This window comes from Elgaria multicarinata, chromosome 6, assembly GCF_023053635.1.
Source record: "Elgaria multicarinata webbii isolate HBS135686 ecotype San Diego chromosome 6, rElgMul1.1.pri, whole genome shotgun sequence".
Classification (NCBI taxonomy): domain Eukaryota; kingdom Metazoa; phylum Chordata; class Lepidosauria; order Squamata; family Anguidae; genus Elgaria; species Elgaria multicarinata.
Window position 1 is genome coordinate 80,013,839 of NC_086176.1, and position 22,006 is coordinate 80,035,844.

Sequence of the window (22,006 nt, forward strand, 5' to 3'; positions counted from 1 at the left end):
TGAGGAGGAGCAGCAGCAGGCCGAGGCTCTCTCCCCAGTCTCATCCCACACCCCTGTTTCTGTGGCAACACCAGAGAGCTCAGGCGGGCAATTGGTGGTGTCACCACGGAAACGAAAGACAAGCATCGTGTGGGACCACTTTGAGTTGGGAGCGGATCCCCGCTTTGCTGTCTGTCGCCACTGCAAACTCAGCCTAAGCAGGGGTTCATCGACAGGGCATTATGGAACCAGCAGCATGAAGATGCATCTTAAGAGGCAGCACCAGTCGGTCTTGCTGGGGAAAGAGGCGGGCAAGGCGACTGGTTCCAGGGGAAAGCCGAAGGCGGCGGCTGCTGCTGCTGCTGCTGCTGCTGCTGCTGGCACTTCCAGTCTCAGCTCTCCATCTCCCATCCCCACAAGGGTTAGGCAGGCAACCCTGCCGGAAATGGGGTGGGGGAAGTATGGAACCACAAGATGGCGTTTTCCAACGCCCTCCCAGATCACCACGTCAATCGGTGAGATGGTGGCGTTGGACGACCAGCCATTCAGCCTCGTCGACAACGCAGGCTTCAAGAGGCTGATGGCGCTTGTGGTGCCATACTATAAGCTGCCGTGTCGCACCACCCTGAGCAGGCGGGTGGTGCCTTCCCTGTACCGTTCCTGCAGGGAGTTAGTGCTGGGTCGTCTGTGCCAGGCAGAGGCACGGATGGTGCACTTCACCTCGGACATTTGGTCCAGCGAGGGCGGAGTGCACGCTTACCTGTCCCTGACGGCACACTGGTGGGCAGCCGTGGGGCAGGAAGGATCCAGCACTACAGGGACTGGCAAGGAGGGCTACTGCTGGGCCCTCCTCCACACGCAAGTGATGGACCAGTCCCACACGGCAGGGGAGATTACGGAGGCCATGAACCGCATGGTGGATGGGTGGCTAGCTGGGCAGAAGGTCACCCGCGGTTACATGGTCACGGACGGGGGAGCCAACATGGTGAAGGCGGTGCGCGACGGCGGATTCGAGGGCGTCCGCTGCATCGCGCACGTCTTGAACCTGGTGGTGAGGGATGGCCTTGGGATGGGCAGCAGCAAGCCCAACCTCGGTCCCCTGTCCGGGATCCGTAACCTCCTGGAGAGCTGCAGAAAGGTGGCAGGCCATTTCCACCACAGCGTCAAGGGCAGTCGCTTGCTGCGGGAGAAGCAGGAGGAGTTGAATCTCCCGCAGCACAGGCTAGTGCAGGATGTGGTGACACGCTGGAACTCCACCTACCTGATGCTGGAGCGGATGGTGGAGCAACAGCGTGCCATCCACGACTTGTTCAGGGTCAGGGACATGGGCGTCCACCACCTGGGCAAGCAGCAGTGGGACGCCATGTCCCAGCTGGTGGCGGTCCTCAAGCCGTTCCTGAACGCCACCGAGACCCTGAGCAAAAGCTCTGCCCTCCTCAGCCAGGTGATCCCTGTATGCAGGCATCTCCAGAAACAGATGGGCGACTTTCTGGAGTACAGGGATCCCGTCACCGTCAGGCGCTTCGAGCCCGAGGTCCGCGAAGCGGTGACTAGGCTGAGGGACGGCGTGACGCGGAGGCTGGAGCCCATCCAAACCGACAGGGTCCACATGTTGGCAGCCATGTGCGACCCTCGTTTGAATGATGGGCTTTGTGGGCCAAATAGCAGGCAGCACTGGGTGGAAACGCTGGTGGGCGAAGTGCGGGCGGCATGGGCCAAGAGGGTGGGGCAGAGTGAGGCAGAGGAGCAGGCCACCCCTCCCCGCAGCAGCACCAGCAGCACCAGCAGCAGCCTCACGTGCATCCCTCCCAGCAGCAGCACAGGCGAGGGGTATTGGGAAGAGGCTCTGCACACCGTGTTTGGGCAGAGACCCTCCCCAGCCACCAGCCAGGATGACGCTGCAACCACCGTGCAGCGTTACCTGTCAGAGCCCATCGAGGACTCCTCCATGGACCCCCTGGCCTACTGGTCATCCCGTTTTCAGATTTGGCCGGACCTGGCGCGGGTGGCCATGGATCGACTCAGCTGCCCACCCACCAGTGTTCCAAGCGAGAGGGTGTTCTCTATGGCGGGCGACATAGTGACCCCTCACCGCTCTCGCTTGGAGCCGGACTTGGTGGAGCAGCTGGTCTTTCTGAAGGGCAATCTCCCCCTGCTGGGATACCCCACCCTCAAGCCCTCGTGGGAGTGACAGGCAGGCTCCCTTTAATTCCACCCCTCCTTGGGTTGGCAGGCACACTACAGTTCAGGCAGGCTGGTTTTTTCTCTGTAGGCACTAGGCAGAGTTTGTCACCGTGCGTGTGTGTGACTGACTGTGAGGGCAAAGCACCGCACTTGAGTTCATTTCATTTCTGTGGCGTCCGGTACAGCTTAGTCAACTCATCCGGATAGTTTTCCACCCAGTTCCAAAAGACTCCATTTATTTATTTATTTATTTATTTATTTAATTACATTTATATACCGCCCCACAGCCGAAGCTCTCTGGGCGGTTTACAACCGTTTGTCCATGATTGACTGCACGTTTAGGTGAGGTGCAAGCAGGGGGCAAGGCAATGCCTGGCACCACCACCACCACTAGCCAGGCTGCCTCTCTCCAGCAGTCCACGGGTCGCCCTTTGGAGTGCCCTGGGAGTGGAAGACGTACTCCCTGATCCAGAAGTATGGTTTTTTGAGAAGCAAACAGGCGAGTCCTCGCCTTTGAGAAGCAACCTTTCACTTGAACTCATGGAAGTCATTGACTTCAGCACAGCCACTACATAGAGGCTGTGGACCTCTGGGTGACTCCATCAGTGTGCTGATTTTGAGAAGCAACCTTTCACTGAAACTCATTCACTTCCCCAATTGAGGGTGAGGGAGGTTACACTCCAGCAGTCCACGGGTCGCCCTTTAGATAGCTCGGGGATCAAATGGAGTCCTTGATCTGTGTGCTGATTTTGAGAAGCAACCTTTCACTGAAACTCATTCACTTCCCCAATTGCGGCTGGTACTCCAACAGTCCACCGAACGCCCATAGCACAGCCACTTAGTGCATAGGGACAGTTTAAGTTTCCTCCTGAGAAGTGAGCACTCACTTCAACTCATGACAGCCATTGACTTCACCACAGCCACTACTGCGGATGCTGTGGTCCTCCAGGATGTGGGGATAAGTAGCAGTCGCTGGTCGAGCTTCTCTCCCCAGTCTCATATGGAGCAATTTTGAGCTCTCACTTCGACTTCAAGTTCAGACACTTGAGCACAGCCCCTACGGTGGAGGCACAGCTGGCCGTGCCTCTCTCCCCAACCACTGACTGCACAGGGACAGTTTAAGTTTCCTCCTGAGAAGTGAGCACTCACTTCAACTCATGACAGCCATTGACTTCACCACAGCCACTACTGTGGATGCTGTGGTCCTCCAGGATGTGGGGATAAGTAACAGTCGCTGGTCGAGCTTCTCTCCCCGGTCTCGTCCCACCCCTCTTCCGCTGTAACCCTGTCTTTGAGAAGCAAGCTGTCACTTCAACTCATGGACTTCCCCTATGTGCGGGTGGTACTCCAGTAGTCGACCGATCGCCCATAGCACAGCCACTTAGTGCGTAGGGACAGTTTAAGTTTCCTCCTGAGAAGCAAGCTGTCACTTCAACTCATGGACTTCCCCTATGTGCGGGTGGTACTCCAGGTGTCCACCGATCGCCCATACCACAGCCACTTTGTGTGTACGGACAGTTTAATTTTCCTGAGAAGTGAGCACTCACTTCAACTCATGGACTTCCCCAATTGCGGCTGGTACTCCAACAGTCCACCGAACGCCCATATCACAGCCACTTAGTGCATAGGGACAGTTTAAGTTTCCTCCTGAGAAGTGAGCTTTCACTTCGACTCATGACAGCCATTGACTTCACCACACCCACTTCTCGGTGGATGCTTTGTTCCACCAGGATGTGGGTGAGGAGGATTAGTTGCAGCAGCTGGCCGAGCGTCTCTCCCCAGTCTCGCAATTCAAGTTATCTGAGAAGTGAGCTTTCACTTCGACTCATGGACTTCCCCTATGTGTGGGAGGTACTCCAGCAGTCGACCGATCGCCCATAGAACAGCCACTTAGTGTGTACGGACAGTTTAATTTTCCTGAGAAGTGAGCACTCACTTCAACTCATGACAGCCATTGACTTCACCACAGCCACTACTGTGGATGCTGTGGTCCTCCAGGATGTGGGGATAAGTAACAGTCGCTGGTCGAGCTCCTCTCCCTGGTCTCGTCCCACCCCTCTTCCGCTGTAACGCCCTCTTTGAGAAGCAAGCTGTCACTGAAACTCATGAAAGCCATAGACTTCCGAAGCAACCTCTCTCTCCTCAGTCTCATCCTCTTCCTCTTCCCCTTCTGCTGTAACCCGTCTTTGAGAAGCAAGCTTTCACTTAAACTCATCATTCACTTCCCCAACTGAGGGAGGTAAAGTCCAGCAGTCCACGGGTCGCCCTTTGGAGTGCCCTGGGAGTGGAAGACGTACTCCCTGATCCCGAAGTATGGTTTTGAGAAGTAAGCTGTCACTTGAACTCATGAGCCTCTGTGCAAAAGCTGTCCTTGTGTGTGTGGTTGTGAGTGTTACTGCAGCTGCCTGTCTCGCTGCGAAAATGAAACAGGCAAGTCCTCGCCTTTGAGAAGCAACCTTTCACTTAAACTCATGGAAGTCATTGACTTCAGCACAGCCACTACGTACAGGCTGTGGTCCTCTGGGTGACCCGATCAGTGTGCTGATTTTGAGAAGCAACCTTTCACTGAAACTCATTCACTTCCCCAATTGCGGCTGGTACTCCAACAGTCCACCGAACGCCCATAGCACAGCCACTTAGTGCATAGGGACAGTTTAAGTTTAATGAGAAGTGAGCACTCACTTCAACTCATGGACTTCCCCAATTGCGGCTGGTACTCCAGTAGTCCACCGAACTCCCATAGCACAGCCACTTAGTGCATAGGGACAGTTTAAGTTTCCTCCTGAGAAGTGAGCACTCACTTCAACTCATGACAGCCATTGACTTCACCACAGCCACTACTGCGGATGCTGTGGTCCTCCAGGATGTGGGTGAGGATTAGTCGCAGCAGCTGGTCGAGCTCCTCTCCCTGGTCTCGTCCCACCCCTCTTCCGCTGTAACGCCCTCTTTGAGAAGCAAGCTGTCACTGAAACTCATGAAAGCCATAGACTTCCGAAGCAACCTTTCACTTCAACTCATTGACTTCCCCTTTGAGAAAAAGCTAAGCTCCAGTAATGCACCGTTTTTCCGTGGGACAGCTCTCTTTCGAGAAGCTGCACTGCATATGCAGCAGTGCCATGGCTTTGAGAAGCCGAGACCCATCCCAGCCACCGGGAACCGGAGGAAAACTCCAGCAGTCCACGGGTCACCCTTTAGATAGCTCGGGGATCAAATGGAGTCCTTGATCTGTGTGCTGATTTTGAGAAGCAACCTTTCACTGAAACTCATTCACTTCCCCAATTGCGGCTGGTACTCCAACAGTCCACCGAACTCCCATAGCACAGCCACTTAGTGCATACTAGGGACAGTTTAAGTTTCCTCCTGAGAAGTCAGCACTCACTTCGACTCATGACAGCCATTGACTTCACCACAGCCACTTTGTGTGGGATGCTGTGGTCCTCCAGGATGTGGGGATTAGTAGTAGTCACTGGTCGAGCTTCTCTCCCCGGTCTCGTCCCACCCCTCTTCCGCTGTAACCCTGTCTTTGAGAAGCAAGCTGTCACTTCAACTCATGGACTTCCCCTCAGAGAAAAAGCTAAGCTCCAGCAGTCCACCGATCTCCCGTAGCACAGCCACTACATTTCCTGAGAAGTGAGCTCTCACTTCAACTCGTCTTGTAGTGCGCCCGCCGAGTTGAGCACAGCCACTACAGTGGAGGCGCCTGCCCGCCTGCCTGGGAGCCATCCTTGTGAGGTAGCTGGATCTGCTGGGACTGACTCCCCCACAGATCTATGGCTTACTTGTGCAAGGTACCAGCTTTTCTGGGCCCGCCAACCCATGCCTGCCTGCCTGTCTGCCCGCCTCCCCCGGGGTGCTGCTGTGGTGGGGCATCTGCCAGGACTGACTCCTCGCCTGCTCTGCCCGCCTGGTGCCTGGGAGATGGGCTTTGCGGTTAGTGGCCAGCACCCTCCGGCACGCTTGCTCCCAGTCGTCCTCCTCTGTGCCCCTCAAGGCGTAACTGCTGGCTTAGAAAGAAAGAACCAGCCATCTTTGCCTCACTTTGCGCCCACTTATGGGTTGGTTTGCTATGCGTTAGTGCTCAAGCCATCCTTGCGGCACTACAATGCATGCTGCCTGCCTGCTTTCCCTCCCTTCTCCCCTTCCCGCCTTGCAGCGATGGTGTATGTGTCTTGCTTTGACTAAGGGGAGAAGTCCTTCCTGCGCTCACTTAGACTTTATCAAATTCAATAATCCCTTTTTCAAATGTGCCAGAAGATTTAGGGTTATCTCGTGGCATGTTGGGATTGCCTTGGAACTGGCCCCATTGAGCTGTCTGCAATTGCAACTTTAAATCCCTGACATACTGGAGTGTTCAAATTTCAAAAGTTCCCCTAACATCAGGGGATGATGGGATTGCCTTGAAACTTGGTGTCCATGGGGACACATGGGTAAGCTGTCATGGGACCAAAGGATAGGTTTCTAACGTGCAAATTGACGTAGTTGTAGAATGGGACTTGATTTGGGGTGAGTTAAAAAGTTTAAGCCGCGCCAAAAATCAGGGGATGATGGGATTTGCTTGCAACTTGGCGTGCATGTGGACACATGGATAAGCTATCATGGTGCCGAGTTTGAGGTTTCTAACATGCAAATTGACGGAGCTATCCCAAGGGGTGTGAATGGGGTGCCCGATTTTCATAAATTCCCCAAAAATCAGGGGATGATGGGATTGCCTTGAAACTTGGCGTCCATGTGGACACGTGGATAAGCTATCATGGTGCCGACTTTGGGGTTTCAAACATGCAAATTGACGTAGTTGTAGAATGGGACAATTTGGGGTGAGTTAAGCCATGCCAAAAATCAGGGGATGATGGGATTTGCTTGCAACTTGGCGTGCATGTGGACACATGGATAAGCTCTCATGGTGCCGAGTTTGAGGTTTCTAACATGCAAATTGACGGAGCTATCCCAAGGGGTGTGAATGGGGTGCCCGATTTTCATAAATTCCCCAAAAATCAGGGGATGATGGGATTGCCTTGAAACTTGGCGTCCATGTGGACACGTGGATAAGCTATCATGGTGCTGAGTTTGAGGTTTCTAACGTGCAAATTGACGGAGCTATCTAAAGGGGTGTGAATTAGGGTTATGGGTGGTGCGTTAGAGGGTAGAGCCGCGCCAAAAATCAGGGGATGATGGGATTTGCTTGCAACTTGGCGTGCATGTGGACACATGGATAAGCTGCCCTGGTGCCGAGTTTGAGGTTTCTAACATGCAAATTGACGGAGCTATCCCAAGGGGTGTGAATGGGGTGCCCAATTTTCAAAAATTCGCCAAAAATCAGGGGATGATGGGATTGCCTTGAAACTTGGCGTGTGTGTGTATACGCCCATGAGGTGTCATGGTGCCAAACGTGAGGTTTCTAACTTCAACGGAAAAAAAGTTGTTTACTTTTTTAGCTTTCAATGCAACCCTATGGGGGGGCAAAAACGGAGCTCCGGATCCGGATCCGGAGCTCCGAGCGGAGCGGAGCGGAAGTGGGCGGAGCGGGGGCGGAGCGGAGCGACCCGCTCCGGAAAATGGCGGATCTGCAAGTGAAGCGGAGCGGGGGGTCCGTGCACACCCCTACTTAAAAGTCTCAGACTTCCCAGTAGAAAACAGCTGTTTTGCACCTCATTTCTAGTGGGGCAAAGGCCCACTTGAGCATGCCTGCATGAATTCTCAAGACATCCGCGCTGTGACTATATTCCAGCCTCCACAAAAAGCTGCAGAGATCAGGGTTTATCTGCTGCAGCTTTAGTCGGCCACCAGCGCTTTGTGAATCAGCTTATAGTCACGAAGTTGCCGATCTCCGAAATCACACACACTACACTTGGTACAATTTTGAAAGCTTTGACAGAAGGCTTGCATATCCTGAAACATATTTGATTTGCTGTACATAAAAATGTAAAGGTTTCCATTAACTGAGACTGCAGCTGGATGACTATGGAAAGCATTAGGTGCTGCCATGATGCCATTGATGATTTTCAGGAAGAAAGCTCCAGGCAACATCTTGATTTCCAAAGTATCAGTCAAAAGATGTGTATATAAAGAAGTACATATTTACTTTATCAATCTTCTGTTATTCTATATAAATCATGCAGGCATACACAGGGTCACTCGTACTCCTCGTTTCTAAATACATCTGAGGTTGTTTTGGGGTTATACTGAGTTTTCCACAGCCAAGGAAACAGGGCATCCAAGCCACTTTGAAGGTAATTAATGGCGGTAGGTGGGAAAGAGGTTTCCCCAAAATCAAAACTATTCAGAAGTGACTCAATTATATACTGGCCATATGCACTTTATATTGGCCTTCCCCATCCTGGTGCCTTCTGAATGTGTTGGACTTTCGCATGACTGGGGATGATGGGAGTTGTAGTCCAAAGGGTTGGGGAAGCCTGCTTTATATGCAAGAACAATGCCTCTGTTGAAGTTTCTCGCAATGGGAATAATCTGGTCAATTATGGACAGTTCAGCCCATTCAGTGAGGTAGGACAAGCAGGAAAGCAAGAGGCGTCTTTCTTTCAAGCAGTGCGCTGCAATGAAGAACCCAGGCAAGAGATAAAATATACTTTTCATGTGATATGGTGCCCCCCTCCCATCCCACAAAACAATTACTTCTTAAACTTTGGAACAGATTTATGTTCAAAACTTGCTGCATAGAGGGAAATATCTTTGTCCACCAACACTCCATAATGTGATGTTTCCAGGCTATAATCCTTGCAGCTGCCACTCTTTATAGTCTTTAAATGGGGGCCAAAGCATATGACTACTCTACTTGTGGCACTGCTTTTTTCCTTTCATGACACATCACCGAGAGCGCTTATGATGAAATGAAAAATTGCTGAGACTGCTTTTGGCAAATGAGTCAGATGACCCTTTCCCCATCAATTGGAATTGACTCAGATAGATGGGGAGGGGTACCTCAAGCATCTGCATCTTCTGTCAGACGCTATGGGAAAATTGTCCCTGTCTTTCCAGTGTATTATAGGGGACTTTGCTCAAAGGTCTACCAAGTTTGTGTCTCAGATGCTGCTCCATATTGTGGGGATGTCTACACCTAAATATGTAGCAGGAGGGAAGGGGGAGGATTGTGGATCCTCCCCCAGTATCTAGATGGCCATGTGACATCCCAGAAGGGAGAAGGGACATTGTGGCTGCCATTTTTAAAGAGGAGTCAGTCAAGTAGCAAAAAAAGGTAAAAACGACCGTCCCCTACCGACATCCCACAGATGTGAAATTGCTCCCATGGGCATGGAGCCTCCCCGTGCTGCTCCGTGCCCGACCCTGCTACTGGCAGGGAAGAAGGGATGACCTGGAAGCAGCGACTACACTACCAGTGCTCCTCAGGACAGTCCCGGGACCACAGAAATATCAGGAAATTTGTGGTCCTAGATATCCCGGGGAAAGTCCTTGGTTGTCCCCAGGATCTCCTTTGCATCATATGGACACACATGGACGACCTAGAGATTACCCTGGGATATCTAGCAGGTGTAGACATGCCCTGTGACTCATTTAACTCTGCCACTGCCTTTCCTGTAAAATGAAGCAGTTGTTCTATGACCTTCTAGAGCCAACGACGGAAACTTGGGCTATCTGAAAAGGGTGTACTTTTTGAAGCTACCATTTGCATTACTACATGCGACCTACTGAACAAGGATGGAATTTGAGTATTAGCTTTTGTGGATGTTGCATCAGCATAGTGGTGGCATATCTCTCCAAGGTGAATACTATACACTATATAGGATTGCTCAGTAAATAGCAGAGCAATAAATATTTCATATTTCAGCATCAATTACAAGTGGAGCAAGAAATTAATATCTGGCATGGTAAAATTTGGTATGGTACATTGAGGGTCAGAAAGCCAGAAATAATATAGGGTGGATAAATTTGCAAAGAGTTTGGTCAGCACCTAACAGTTGTAGTTATTCATACTAAAAGCGGCCATTTGCCTGAGGCACTTACATAAAGAGAGAATAAAACGATTTAAAATCCAAAGGAGAGAACAGTAGAGTTGAATTTCAAGTAGTCTTTATTTTTAAAAGAAACTCTAATAAAACACCTTATAAAATCAATAGGGTCTGACTCCTACACTAATGAAAATTGAAAGTTGGAGAGAAACAGTGGAATGCTGACTGACAGTTTTGTTCAAAGTGTTTTTGTACAAAGGTTAAGTCACGGGGGGCTGATAAACTTTTGATTTCTAACGACTTCTTTCATTAAGATAAAGAAAGATCAATGAAAACGGTCTTCACTCCGCCTACTCATGAGTAATTTGCAAAGTAATTTACAAAGCACCATTTAAGAGCCATACATAAATTAACGATTTGTTTCTAATTCCAAAGCATATTTTAGGAACCAATTTCTTTTTAATAGCATTGCTTAAGTGCATGTCAGTCACTGCTCAGAATGCACGCATCACCTTTCAGGGTCAGCCTCTTAATTACTCATCGTTTTCCTTTGTGCACCTAGAATATATTTTCAAGTCAATTAAGGGAGAAGGCTCCCCCCCACACTTTCTCAGGACTTCTACATTTGTACTTTTCACTGCATAATTTATTGACATTGTGATAAATTAGACATGAAGAGATTAATTTAAACTTTCTGTGCTACATACTCTGCAGTTGTTCATGAAACATCTCATTATACCATTCCATACCAATTCCTTTAAACAAATGTTCTCTAAGGTGGTTGCTAGTGCCTCTATGGTTGTACCCACCTGGTCTCAATACGTATCAATACTTCCACCCATATAATTCATTTGTAAGGTATGTTAACCCAATGTCTTTTGAGATCATCTTCATACCCAGGAAACTACAATATACCGGGTCAGAGTTTATGTGAAATCCAGCTAGTGGATTTCTATCCATTCTGAAGGCTTCACTGAGCAGAAAGGAGAGGGGACAATTCTCTCTTCTCTCTGCAAACCCCTTCTCAAACTGTTCCAGATGGTTGGAGGACATTAAGAGAAGATTTAGGACAGCACATGCATTGCAGAGTTGGGGGCGGGGGAGAAAAATATGTGAGCAGAGAGAAGTTCATTCATGCAATGTTACATACAAAGCATGTGCTCTACCACTGGCCAATGGTCGTTCCCGAAGTGTCTACACATACCAGCATTCATATAGGAGCAATAACACCAAGAAAGATACATGCAAAAGCAGCAATTTATTTATTTGCTAAATTTCTGTCTCACCTTTCCACCACAAATGGTACCCAAGTTGGCCATTTGATGGATGGATTACATTTCTATCTAGCCATTCAGTGGATGCTTATGATAACAAAAGCCAATAAAATAAATACATAATCAATGTAGTTCTAACCAAATGAAATGAACAGCTGATAAAAAGATACACATATAAAACAATGATAACAGATAAAAGTAAATTAAGCCCACCTTTGCTTCTGGCCCTCTCCCCCCTCTGGTTATGTTATTGGAAGCTGCCATTAATGCAGTGTGGGGAAATGCGTGGTTTCCGGAGGCTCCAGAAAGTGCGCATTTCCCCCTTCTATGCTAATGGCAGCCCCACACATCACACATTTCCCTGCCCCCCGTATGCCAATGAGGGCCTTAAAGGCCCTAGTAATGCAAGCGTAAATCTTTACCCTTCCATTAATAGGGCCTTTAAGGCCCTCATTGGTGCGGGGGGGGGCACATGCTTTCTGGAAGCTTTGAATAGCGTGCATTTCCCCTGCCACTATTAATGCAACAGGGGGAAAGGGCTGGAAGCAGGGAAGATCTGTGCCCAAGCACCTTTAGGCGGCTTGCGAGCACTCAAGATTGGGTCCACACTCACACCTGAGAGCATCTGATCTTCTACACCATTAAAAATTTCAGTGAAAAGGCCAGACTTTGCCCAGCAACTAAAGGGCACTAGAATTGTTGCCAGGTGAACACACCAGGAGAGAAAAATCCCCATAAATTGGGCACCACCACAGAAAAGTCCCTCTTTCCAACAGCTGCCCATCTGACTTCCAAAAACAGAGAAATGGCCTCTGAGAAACATCTTAATTAATGAGCTCGTTCCATTGGGAGAGGGCTGCCAGTTAGCGACTGGTGAAATTACCCCAACAGAAATCATAATTTGCTTCCCAAGTTCAGAATTCCTCTGTCCAATCTTGGATAAAAGTTCTCCTTTATTTCAACTTCTCACTTTGTATATAAAAACTGCTACAGAAGAACAGACCTCTTCTTTGCCCACCAACTAGCCACCCCAGGCTGACTGTTCCCCTCCTGAAATGCTATGTGCACATGCTCCTAGCAAGTGTACCTGTCTTCAGAGATAGCATGTGATATGCCCTGGTAGGATCCCATGACCGTTCAGGAAGTGCCTGCCAGGCTGAAAAAGCTGTCTCCGAAGAGAAACATGCAGCTGCAAGCATAAAAGGAGGCTTTCTAAAGTAGAACTTTTAGAAAAGCTCCTTTCATGCTTGCATCACATCTTCCTGGAGAATGCATTGTTTGCAACAACAAAAATAAACATCAAATTCTGGTTTTAAACAGAAACACAGATATATATCCAGTCTTCATGGGGTGGCAAAGAAGGTCCACTTCCATGAGAATCTGCCAATATTATTGCTTCCAACAAAGCTCAACAGGGAGAATAAATTTGTGTTTGTATTGCAGTAGTACTGAATGTGAGACCTCCCATACGAGTGAAAAGGTCAAATCTTTTCCTGTACAACTATAGATCCATTTCTGAATAGGGAAAAGTCTGTTCCATCTGCATTTCATGGATTGTCAGGTGCCTTTCGTTCCATCATCTGCTCAGTGACAAAATTGGGTTTTCTTCAATTTGCACAAATTTGCATTTGTGCTACTTCACACTTGCAAAAATGCACAAATGTCCCCCCAAATGTGTAACCCTCCCAAACATGTAAATCCCCCACGGAATGCGCATTTTCATACTTTAGCCACTGGGATAAATGTGTATTTTCGGCTCATATTTTCTTATAAGTATTTTTCTACAACTAAATTTGCATAAATTTCTGGGCAGTAAAAAAAAAGAAAAGATCCACAAGTCCATAGACTCTGTGTGTCATGGGAAAAGTAAGTCGACTGCAGAATCTATGGGTCAGATTCATAGAAATCCAAACTCATTTCATTCCATTGCAAATTCATCTGACACCCCTACTTCTGATTAATATTTCTAATTTCACTCTTACTCTGCTTCAGTTTGAGCTAATTATCAATGAGCCATACCCACATCTTAGATGTGAAACCACAACCTCTTGTTTTAATAAGGCAGCAACATTAGCCAAGTATCACTGGCACAGCAATAATCAAAGACACATTCCAGTAACTTTACAGAAATGTTTGAAAGTGAGGCTAGAAAAATTAGCAGCAGGAGACTTGGTCAGGCAAGCAGAGCAGGCAAAATGACAGAGCTTAATAGTTGATATTATATTGAGCTTTGCTGACAGATCTAGTAAAATCAACATGTGCAGCCATTCTGTGCCCATTACTCTTGACTATACTAAGAATCAATCATCCCTTTGATTTTCATTTCAAGCAGCAGTATGAACAGATCCCAATTTAAACAGCTTCTTCACATGAAGGCTCTTGGGGAGGGGAAAATACACCACACTTTTCTTTTGGTTCCCCACTATGCATTTTTAATAACTGCGTGGGCTGTAGTTTTCTGTAGCCAATTTGTTACAAATATTGGCCCCATTCACAAGACACTTTAAACCACGGTGGTTAAGCCAGAAAGCCAGGCTGCGTTCAGAAGACACCTTAAACCACAGCTTTAACCATGGTGAAGAAAGCAAAAAAGCCTTATTCACTGTGGCTAAAGCCATGGTTTAAAGTGTCTTCTGAATGCAGCCTGGCTTTCTGGCTTAACCACCATGATTAAAGCCATGGTTTAAGGTATCTTCAGAACAGGCCCATTGCGAAGAACTACATCTGTGTGAAGATTTGCATCCATACTCAGTCAGTAAGAGACAAGGCGGGTATTTTGTATAAATAGGCAACTGTTTTATTATTTCACAAATGAAGGAAGATCGATATATTCTAACATTCTATTAACTCCCTCCTCTCCAGTGGGGGCCAGATGACTGGCAAGAAAGGAATAATATTGCCCCCTCATCATTCTTTTTTTAAAATTCCCCTAGCTCAGGGCCATCGACTAGCCTCTCTTCTGGGCATGCCCCTTCACAGCACTCACATTTAAATTTCAAGGAGAATTCAGCTATATCACCCCTCCTCAAGCTCAATGGTGTTTTGAAATACCATTGGGCTTGAAGGGTGGGGGATATGACCCACAAGTGGAGGTCATGTCCCCTACCCCTCTTGCCAGATGGTCTTAAAGGTATGGGCATGAAGAAACCTTCCTTCATCCAAAATGGTGCCTCCGGGTACTCTCAGAAACAACCATCCCAAGCTGCCTCAAAAGCCCAGGTTGTACCTGCCAACTACCAGATTCAGCATTGCCCCCATCAGTCTCAGTCCTAAGCCAGGGTGGGACAGGCAAAAACATCATCATACTCCAGAGGACAATATAGGCCAGAAGGTTGTTTTTGTTTTTTTAAAAACCTATGTGGTCCTGGAAACCCGCAACCAGTCTTTCCACACTAAGAGGGCAGGTGGGTGCCAAGGACAAAAGGAGAAAGACAACAGAGCAAGGATGGCCCAGAATTTCAGTGTTCCACCCCTGATCCTATTACATTGAAACCTCTGTCTGTGCAGACAGTGGCTGCTCCTCTCCCCTAGGTCAATGGCAAAAAGAGCCACCTTGTCCACCAGGAAACTGGGGTTGGAGGAATGTGATACCCTTCTTTCTGTTCTAAGGACCAAATCACACATTCTGTTAATTACATTGTTTTAAAAGTGAGCTTAATTCCTCATTTTAAATATTTAATTTTCTTTATTTTGAAGGACAAACAGCTGCAGTGCCCTGATCCAATGCCCCACTTCCAGTCTGAATTGGTGTTCCATTCTGGTTTCCATTTGGAAAGTGCCTTCCTCCAGCTGCTGTTTGCCTGAAAAGGTGCTATTCAGTGCAGGAGGTGTGTGTGTGTGCGAGTGGAAATCAGGCACACATTCCTATTCTGTATTAGATGTGTGGCACTGGATTGGGGGCCCATGACTGCTTTTACTTCAAAATCAGAGTGTCAACATTAAGATTCCAAAATTCTGTTCATTTCCATGCTAGTGGAGCTTGATGTTGACTTCAATGAAAGCAATTACGAAACCTTTTCAGAAATGCCGGCTGGAATCTGGAATATTGCCATAAGGATAGTATCTTTGAATGAGATACTCACCCTCTCATTTTTGTTTCATTATATGTTTTCTCTGGTTGCTTATATGATGGCTGTCACTTCTGCCAAAGTATTAATAAAACAACTAATGCTGAGAACATGGTTAGTCAGTACTATGCTTCTGTGAACTACTTAAGAAAATGATTTCTCCATTCCCTATTAAAATAATGTACATCATTTAAAGCACACCTTCAAGTTAAGGCAGGGCAATTTGCCACCTGCGGCATCAGGTTTTTGCTTAGCCAGAATGTACAGTTGAGTGAACTATAATTTATTTCCACATTGTCTCCCACATTGTAAACATTCATTCATTCATTGCAAAAATAGAAATAAGGGAAATGGTATTTCTTAGCATCTAATGTGAACATATTTAACCTAAAGGGCACATGTGCTCAATGAGAGTCAGTTCAAGAGTATTGCTGCATTTGTAGCAAAGGTGGGTCATTTAGATGTGTGGACTTAAATTCCTAACAGCTCCAAGCCAGTATGGTCAATGGTCAGTGATGATGTGAGTTTTAATCCAACAACTTTTGGAGGGTCACATGTTCCCCATCCCTGATTAACAGTCTATTATTACTTAGTAGGGATAAGTATGTGTCAGGAAGCCTTCCCCAACCTGATGCCCTCCAGATGTTTGGATGTCAACTCCCAGCAGTCTCAGTTGGCATGGCTAATGATTAGGAAGTCTGTAATCCAAAACATTTGAAGGGCATGAGGTTGGGAAAGGCTATGTTTGAGACTCTGTCACAGTGCAATCCTATTTATGTCTACTCAGAAGCAAGTCCAATTAAGTTCCATAGGTCTTACTTCCAGGTAAGTGTGTATAGGATTGAGCCTCAATTTCCTTTACAAGTTTTGAATGCTCATCGGAAGTTGTTTGGTGGGTTATGTAGAAGCCGCCATGACCACACCTCCATCCTTTTTGTAGTCCTTATCAAGTTACTATTTTTAGTATACAAGACATAGAAGATTGCAAGTAACCAAAAAATTCAGCCAAGTTACAGATCCTTGAAATATTGAAAGAGCCTTCCAACCTCTCTCTCCATCTATTCATAAAAGCTTCCACTGGATCAAAGAGAAAGACATCATTGCATACAACCTAGTATTTAAAATTTAGACTTAGATATTAGAGATGGATGGATTTGTCAGTTTTGGTTTCTTGCAATGCTAGTCTGCTATATCTGTTTATTAAAGATGTAAATGGTCCTTTATGCCTACATTTTTATGCAAATTATGCTATTTATGGGTGTGATTTTGCGCAAATCACAATTTCTGTAAATATTCCCAGCTACAATGTTGTGCAAATCATAGCTCGTGGTGTGGAGGGGGGAGGAATGCAATCTCTCGCTGGGTGCCTGTGGACCATCTGGCAACTCACCCTGCATGCATGCCAGGGTCAGGCAGCCAATGGGGGGTCCAGTGAGCAGAGCGCAAACAAGGCACAGGGGAGTTTGCTCAACTGGAGAGTTGGTTATTTGAGGTTATAAGGTTAAAAAAATGCAGTGGGCATAACTAAAGTACTTTTTGTATCCTGCTTTACATAACTGATAATTGTCTGTATCTCAGTGAATTAAATTTAAGGAATTGCTGGTTGATGTTTTTTAAAGTAAAGTCTGAAATCAAAGTTTATTAAAATTGGTTTTTGCCCACCTGAACTCGACTTATCTCTAATAAAGGAAACCTGTCATGTGTAGCAGGAGAATTGCTAGTGATGATTTCCTTTGATAAAAAGAAAAAAGTCCACAACTCAAGGTGCATTAAGTTTGCGAGATTTTGATATCATTCATATTCATATTTAATTTTAATACATATTTTGCACTTTGCTATGCCAAGTGATTCAGGAATGTGGGGATGACAGCTCAAATTAAGTCTTCACCTTTTCATGAAAGCCATTCTAAATGTGCCTGGTGTTATCCTGTGCTTTCCAGGACTGCTGTTTAGATTGCAAATGGAAGTCCTGGCTCCTATTTCTAACCATAATGGGCACAATCTACCAAGACATTATCCTGCTCATTCAAAATAGAAATGAATGGGAACTCAGCAAAAAGCATAGTTAGTGGTGCTGCGCTGCTTCCATGAGAGCTCCTTACTTCATTGTGTCTATTGCCAGTCCCCCCGCACACTCCCCAGCTCAGGAGGTGTCACTTATACAGATATTTCCCATTTTCTATTTTTAAAAAGACTTTGGTACCTTGACCACATAGATGGCTCCGGGGTGGAGAGTGGGATTTTGCACCTTTGAACCAATATCTGAACTGAAACTGTTATCCTTCAAAATTTGCCCCTCTCCAAATTTTGCAATGGAGTTCTCCAGTCAAAAAGTCGGATAAAATGTGTATATATTACAGTAAGCTGCACCAAAAATATATATATTGGTGAATATTAAAAATGTATTTTATTAAGAAAATTGCTTGCCAAAATGTATATGCAACTGCGTACAAAGTGCATGTACTGTATTAGGAGAAATGCACTGACACATAAAGCAAAGAAACCCAAGTCTGGGGGAAAAATCATAACATCCAAGATGAAGCAAATTTAAGATGGGGAAAACAAGAAATTGATTGACAGATCCATCCATCCCTACTTCAAATTAGGGGCCCTTGAAGAACAATCTTTGCACAGTCTGATATGGTAGTTCTTCCAGTAGTACCTGGGTTATGTTTCTTTGCATGATCCTAAGGACTTTCTAAATGCTCGGAATGCCCCGGGGTGGGTGCGCGGTGGTGCAGCATCAATTACACTACGATGCTGCAATCACATGCACACATCGGGGAAATCACACACACACACCCGCTGAAGCTGCAGAGAAAAAAAGACAGGGACTTACCCCAATTTTTTTCTCCAGAGCGAGGCAGGGTTGTGCAAGACAATGTCAAGACAGCCCCTTGCCTCACTCTTGGGTTGCAGCAGAAGCATGGCCAGGTAGTGCCTGGTGGAAGGCGACCTGCAACTGGTCGCCTTCCACCAGGAAGAGGGCAGGGGTGGCTCCAGTCTCCAGATGGCCACACAGAAACTGCACACTCCCTTCTTGGTATCAGGATTACTGGTCACCACCCCAGGGGAGGGAAAGTGCAGGATTTGGGAGGGGTGCAGTGCCAACTGGCACTGTGAAGGCACCTCCTAGACTGTAAGGGAATGCTGGGAATAGGCTTATGAAAGTGAGACCTGTCACAAAATACTGCAATGTGGAATGCTGCCCGTCAAGAATCCAAACACTTCATTCCCTTTCCCTGCCCTGTTTTTCTGCCCCCATCCCCACTATTGGCTGCACAGCTCCAAATAGGTGATGCAGGAAAGCCCCAAAGGCAAACCATATCCTTAAACAAGAGCTGCATAGCCCCCAAAGAGCAGGTCTCCGGATATGTCAATCACCAAAAGGTGCCAGAGTGTTCACCATCCCTATTGTAATATTGTGCAAAAGAGGCCGAGCTACAGTGGGGCTAGCCTTTATAGGCTCTGCCCTGACCACATGTCACATACACCTTGCAGGTAGAACGTCTGTCCTCCACTCCTTCTCATCCGCAAAGCCCCCGCCCAAGCCGTTCCGGCTGGACCAGAAGCGGGCTTGTTTGGATGAGGTTTTTTTTCATCAGGATTCCGCCATGGGAGAGTGGAATGTGTCATTTCCCTCATATTTTCTTGTTTGGCCATCTTCTGTAGTGCTGGTTGCTATCATGAAGTAGGCTTCATGTCCTAAATTTAGAGTGTGGAATGTAAAAACGTTCAATTTGCTATGTGGAGAATTGTGAGTGTTTTAAGAAAACCCTTCCAGAACAGTTTAATAAAGAAAAAAGAAAAGAAAGGGAAGCCTGAAAGCAGTCTAGCCAAAATTTCATCAGCCTTGATGGTTTGTTTCTGACATCTCTAGGAAAGAATGTTTCCCGACATGCAATTAGAAGTAACCCCAGCGACCAGTCTAAATTGTTGTATGCAATAATATATTGAACCCTTACTTGAGCAACCCATGAGATATATATATATATAGATATAGATATATATAGATAGATATAGATATAGATATATATGCAACAAATACAATGCATATTTTATGGAAAAGTTTTCTGGACTTAGAAATGTTATCTTTGAAAACCCATGAGGCAAAAGCAGAAAAATTTGAGCCTACAATACAACAGGAGCAGACTCCATTATTAGATCTTCGAAGATGTGCTGTCCAGACTTTTAACAAACTGGAGGGACTAGTGGAATGCTGGTTTGGAACCTTCCTATAAGCTTTAATAGATTCTGGGAATCCAACTACACATATATCCCCTATGCAATATCATTCCCATATGGTGTCAGCTTAGAAAGTGATTCATAAGTTCCTTCTCTGAATCACTGAATGCAAATTACAGAAACTGAAAATATAATTTCATAAATATTTCAATCAAGGTAAACTGAGAATGCAAAGATCATAGATAAATAATATTTCCACCTTATATATGCAGAATAATTTTCTAAACCTTTATTAAATTTATTATTTCAGAGTGTCTGATATCCATGTCATAATTCTCTTGTCTTTCTCAAATTTTGTAAAAAATATGGCAATTGCCATGGTTTTCTTTCATATATGCATTGAGACGTTAGGCTTTTCTTTGTATATGAAATGAAAGTATAATAAATAACAAAATAATAGTTGTTGTTTGTAATCAAAGGTAGGAAATGTTGACCATCTTCTTTTTAAAGCTGATATAGCCTTTATGTGAAATAATTTTTTCACTCTTCTCTCTAACTTAGGGTGACCATATGGAAAGGAGGACAGGGCTCCTGTATCTTGAACAGTTATGTAGAAAAGGGAATTTCAACAAGTGTAATTTGTATACATGTAGTACCTGGTGAAATTCCCTCTTCATCACAACATGTAAAGCTGCAGGGGCCCTGCCCTCTTTTGTATCTGGTCAAGAGGGCAGGTCTCCTGCAGCTTTAACTGAAGAGGGATTTTCACCGGGTGCTGCATGTGTACAAATGACACCTGCTGAAATACCCTTTTCAACACAATTGTTAAAGATACAGGACCCCTGTCCTCCTTTTCATATGGTCAGCTTTCCTAACTGGAATTGCTATGGTGTTCCATAGTTATTAATCATGCATTTTCATTTAAATACTCAAGGAACAGTGCTAGCATCAAGCACAGAAATGATTAAGCACCTGCTGATGGCTTCTAACTTAGCAGTGTCCTACTGAAATGAACCCACTGAAGTTGGTTCTACCCTTCACCATTACAACCTGCTTGTCCACCTGGTCCAGACAATGGTGGTGGTGAAAAGGAGGAGCAGTAGATGCCATGGCCTATTCACTCACTGGTTCTCTGCCTCTCAAACAAGCAAGTGGTAGCAAAGAGGTTGAGGAACAGTAGCAATGGTGGTGAGAAGGTAGACTCACTGAGGGAAGGGCCCATTGAGGGTGTCTTGCCCAAGGGTCCCTCAAAAACCTGGAGCCAGCACTGTCAAGGAGCCAGCACTGTCAAGGAGCAATCTGATTATATTTTAAATTAACAGCATAGTCTGAAATACGTTTTCTCAGAAGTAAGTCCCAGTACGTTAAATGGGATTTACTCTCTAATGAGTGTGTTTCAGACTGCAGGTTAAATTACCTTTAAAAGAGAAATTGGAAATGATTATTTTTCAATATATTCAGACATTTATATAAAGCATCCACATTGTGCCTTTGTTTTGATAATTACAGATTGAAAGTGCCAACAATTTTAAAAATAGAATGCTGTTCATTTAAAGGGTTTGAGTTTCTTCAGTGCATTTTAACTGAACTTTCTTTCTTTCTTTTCATAGCACTAGATGAAGAAGAGCCAACATCAGCAGGTGAGAACCTTTGATTTTTTAAATCATTGTTACCTGTACATCAACATTCTTTACAAGGAAACTCTGGCTTCAGTCCTTTGTATACTTACTTGGGAGTAAGTCTCATTGAACTCAGTGGGATTTGCTTTTGAGTAAGGATACGTAGGATCAGCTAAACATGGATGAATTTTGATGGGCACTTAGACTCTTAATTGCCACATTTCTTCCAGCATGGATTGGCTAGGGATTTTGGATTTTTGTATGTGTAGAAGATTGCTTTCCCATATAACAATAACATGCCATTATTTGAAGGGTGTTATCTTATTGTAATGTTTGTTTATATGGAAGAATTGCCTTGGTGAGGGCTTGCCATTACTGAGGGTGCAGAGAAAATCATGGCAAGAGGGGATGAAGTAATAGTGGTTTCAAGCTTGGACAATAATTTGTCATAATTTGTATTCCATTTTATGGTGTGATAACACATGGTCTTTAAAAAAGATTGGAGAATATATACTGGTGGCAGAGATATATCAATAAGATGCAGAAACCTTGATAATAAGCTGTTGGCTTTGCTTTGGAAGAAACCCACCTCAATGGACTATGAAAGTGGATGTGACTGAGTCTTTGAAGCATGATAGGTTGCATGGGAACTGAATGGGCTCTTTCCACTGCTGCAGTACAATTGTTCCCACCACCCCCAGGATATATAGAGACAGAGCTAGAAGAAAAAACTGTTCAGGATAGCAAAGAGATGACATATGGAGTTGCCTTGCTGA

The 22,006-nt window shown here is 45.8% G+C and overlaps 1 protein-coding gene across 1 annotated transcript in view; it reads left to right on the forward strand.

Moving 5' to 3' along the window:
* EDIL3 (EGF like repeats and discoidin domains 3) overlaps positions 1 to 22,006 on the forward strand; it is a 306,989-nt gene that overhangs the window by 114,114 nt on the left and 170,869 nt on the right. The window contains exon 3 of the mRNA XM_063129643.1: positions 21,222 to 21,251. Coding sequence (XP_062985713.1) covers positions 21,222 to 21,251 — 30 coding nt within the window. The remainder of the gene's footprint in view (positions 1 to 21,221; positions 21,252 to 22,006) is intronic.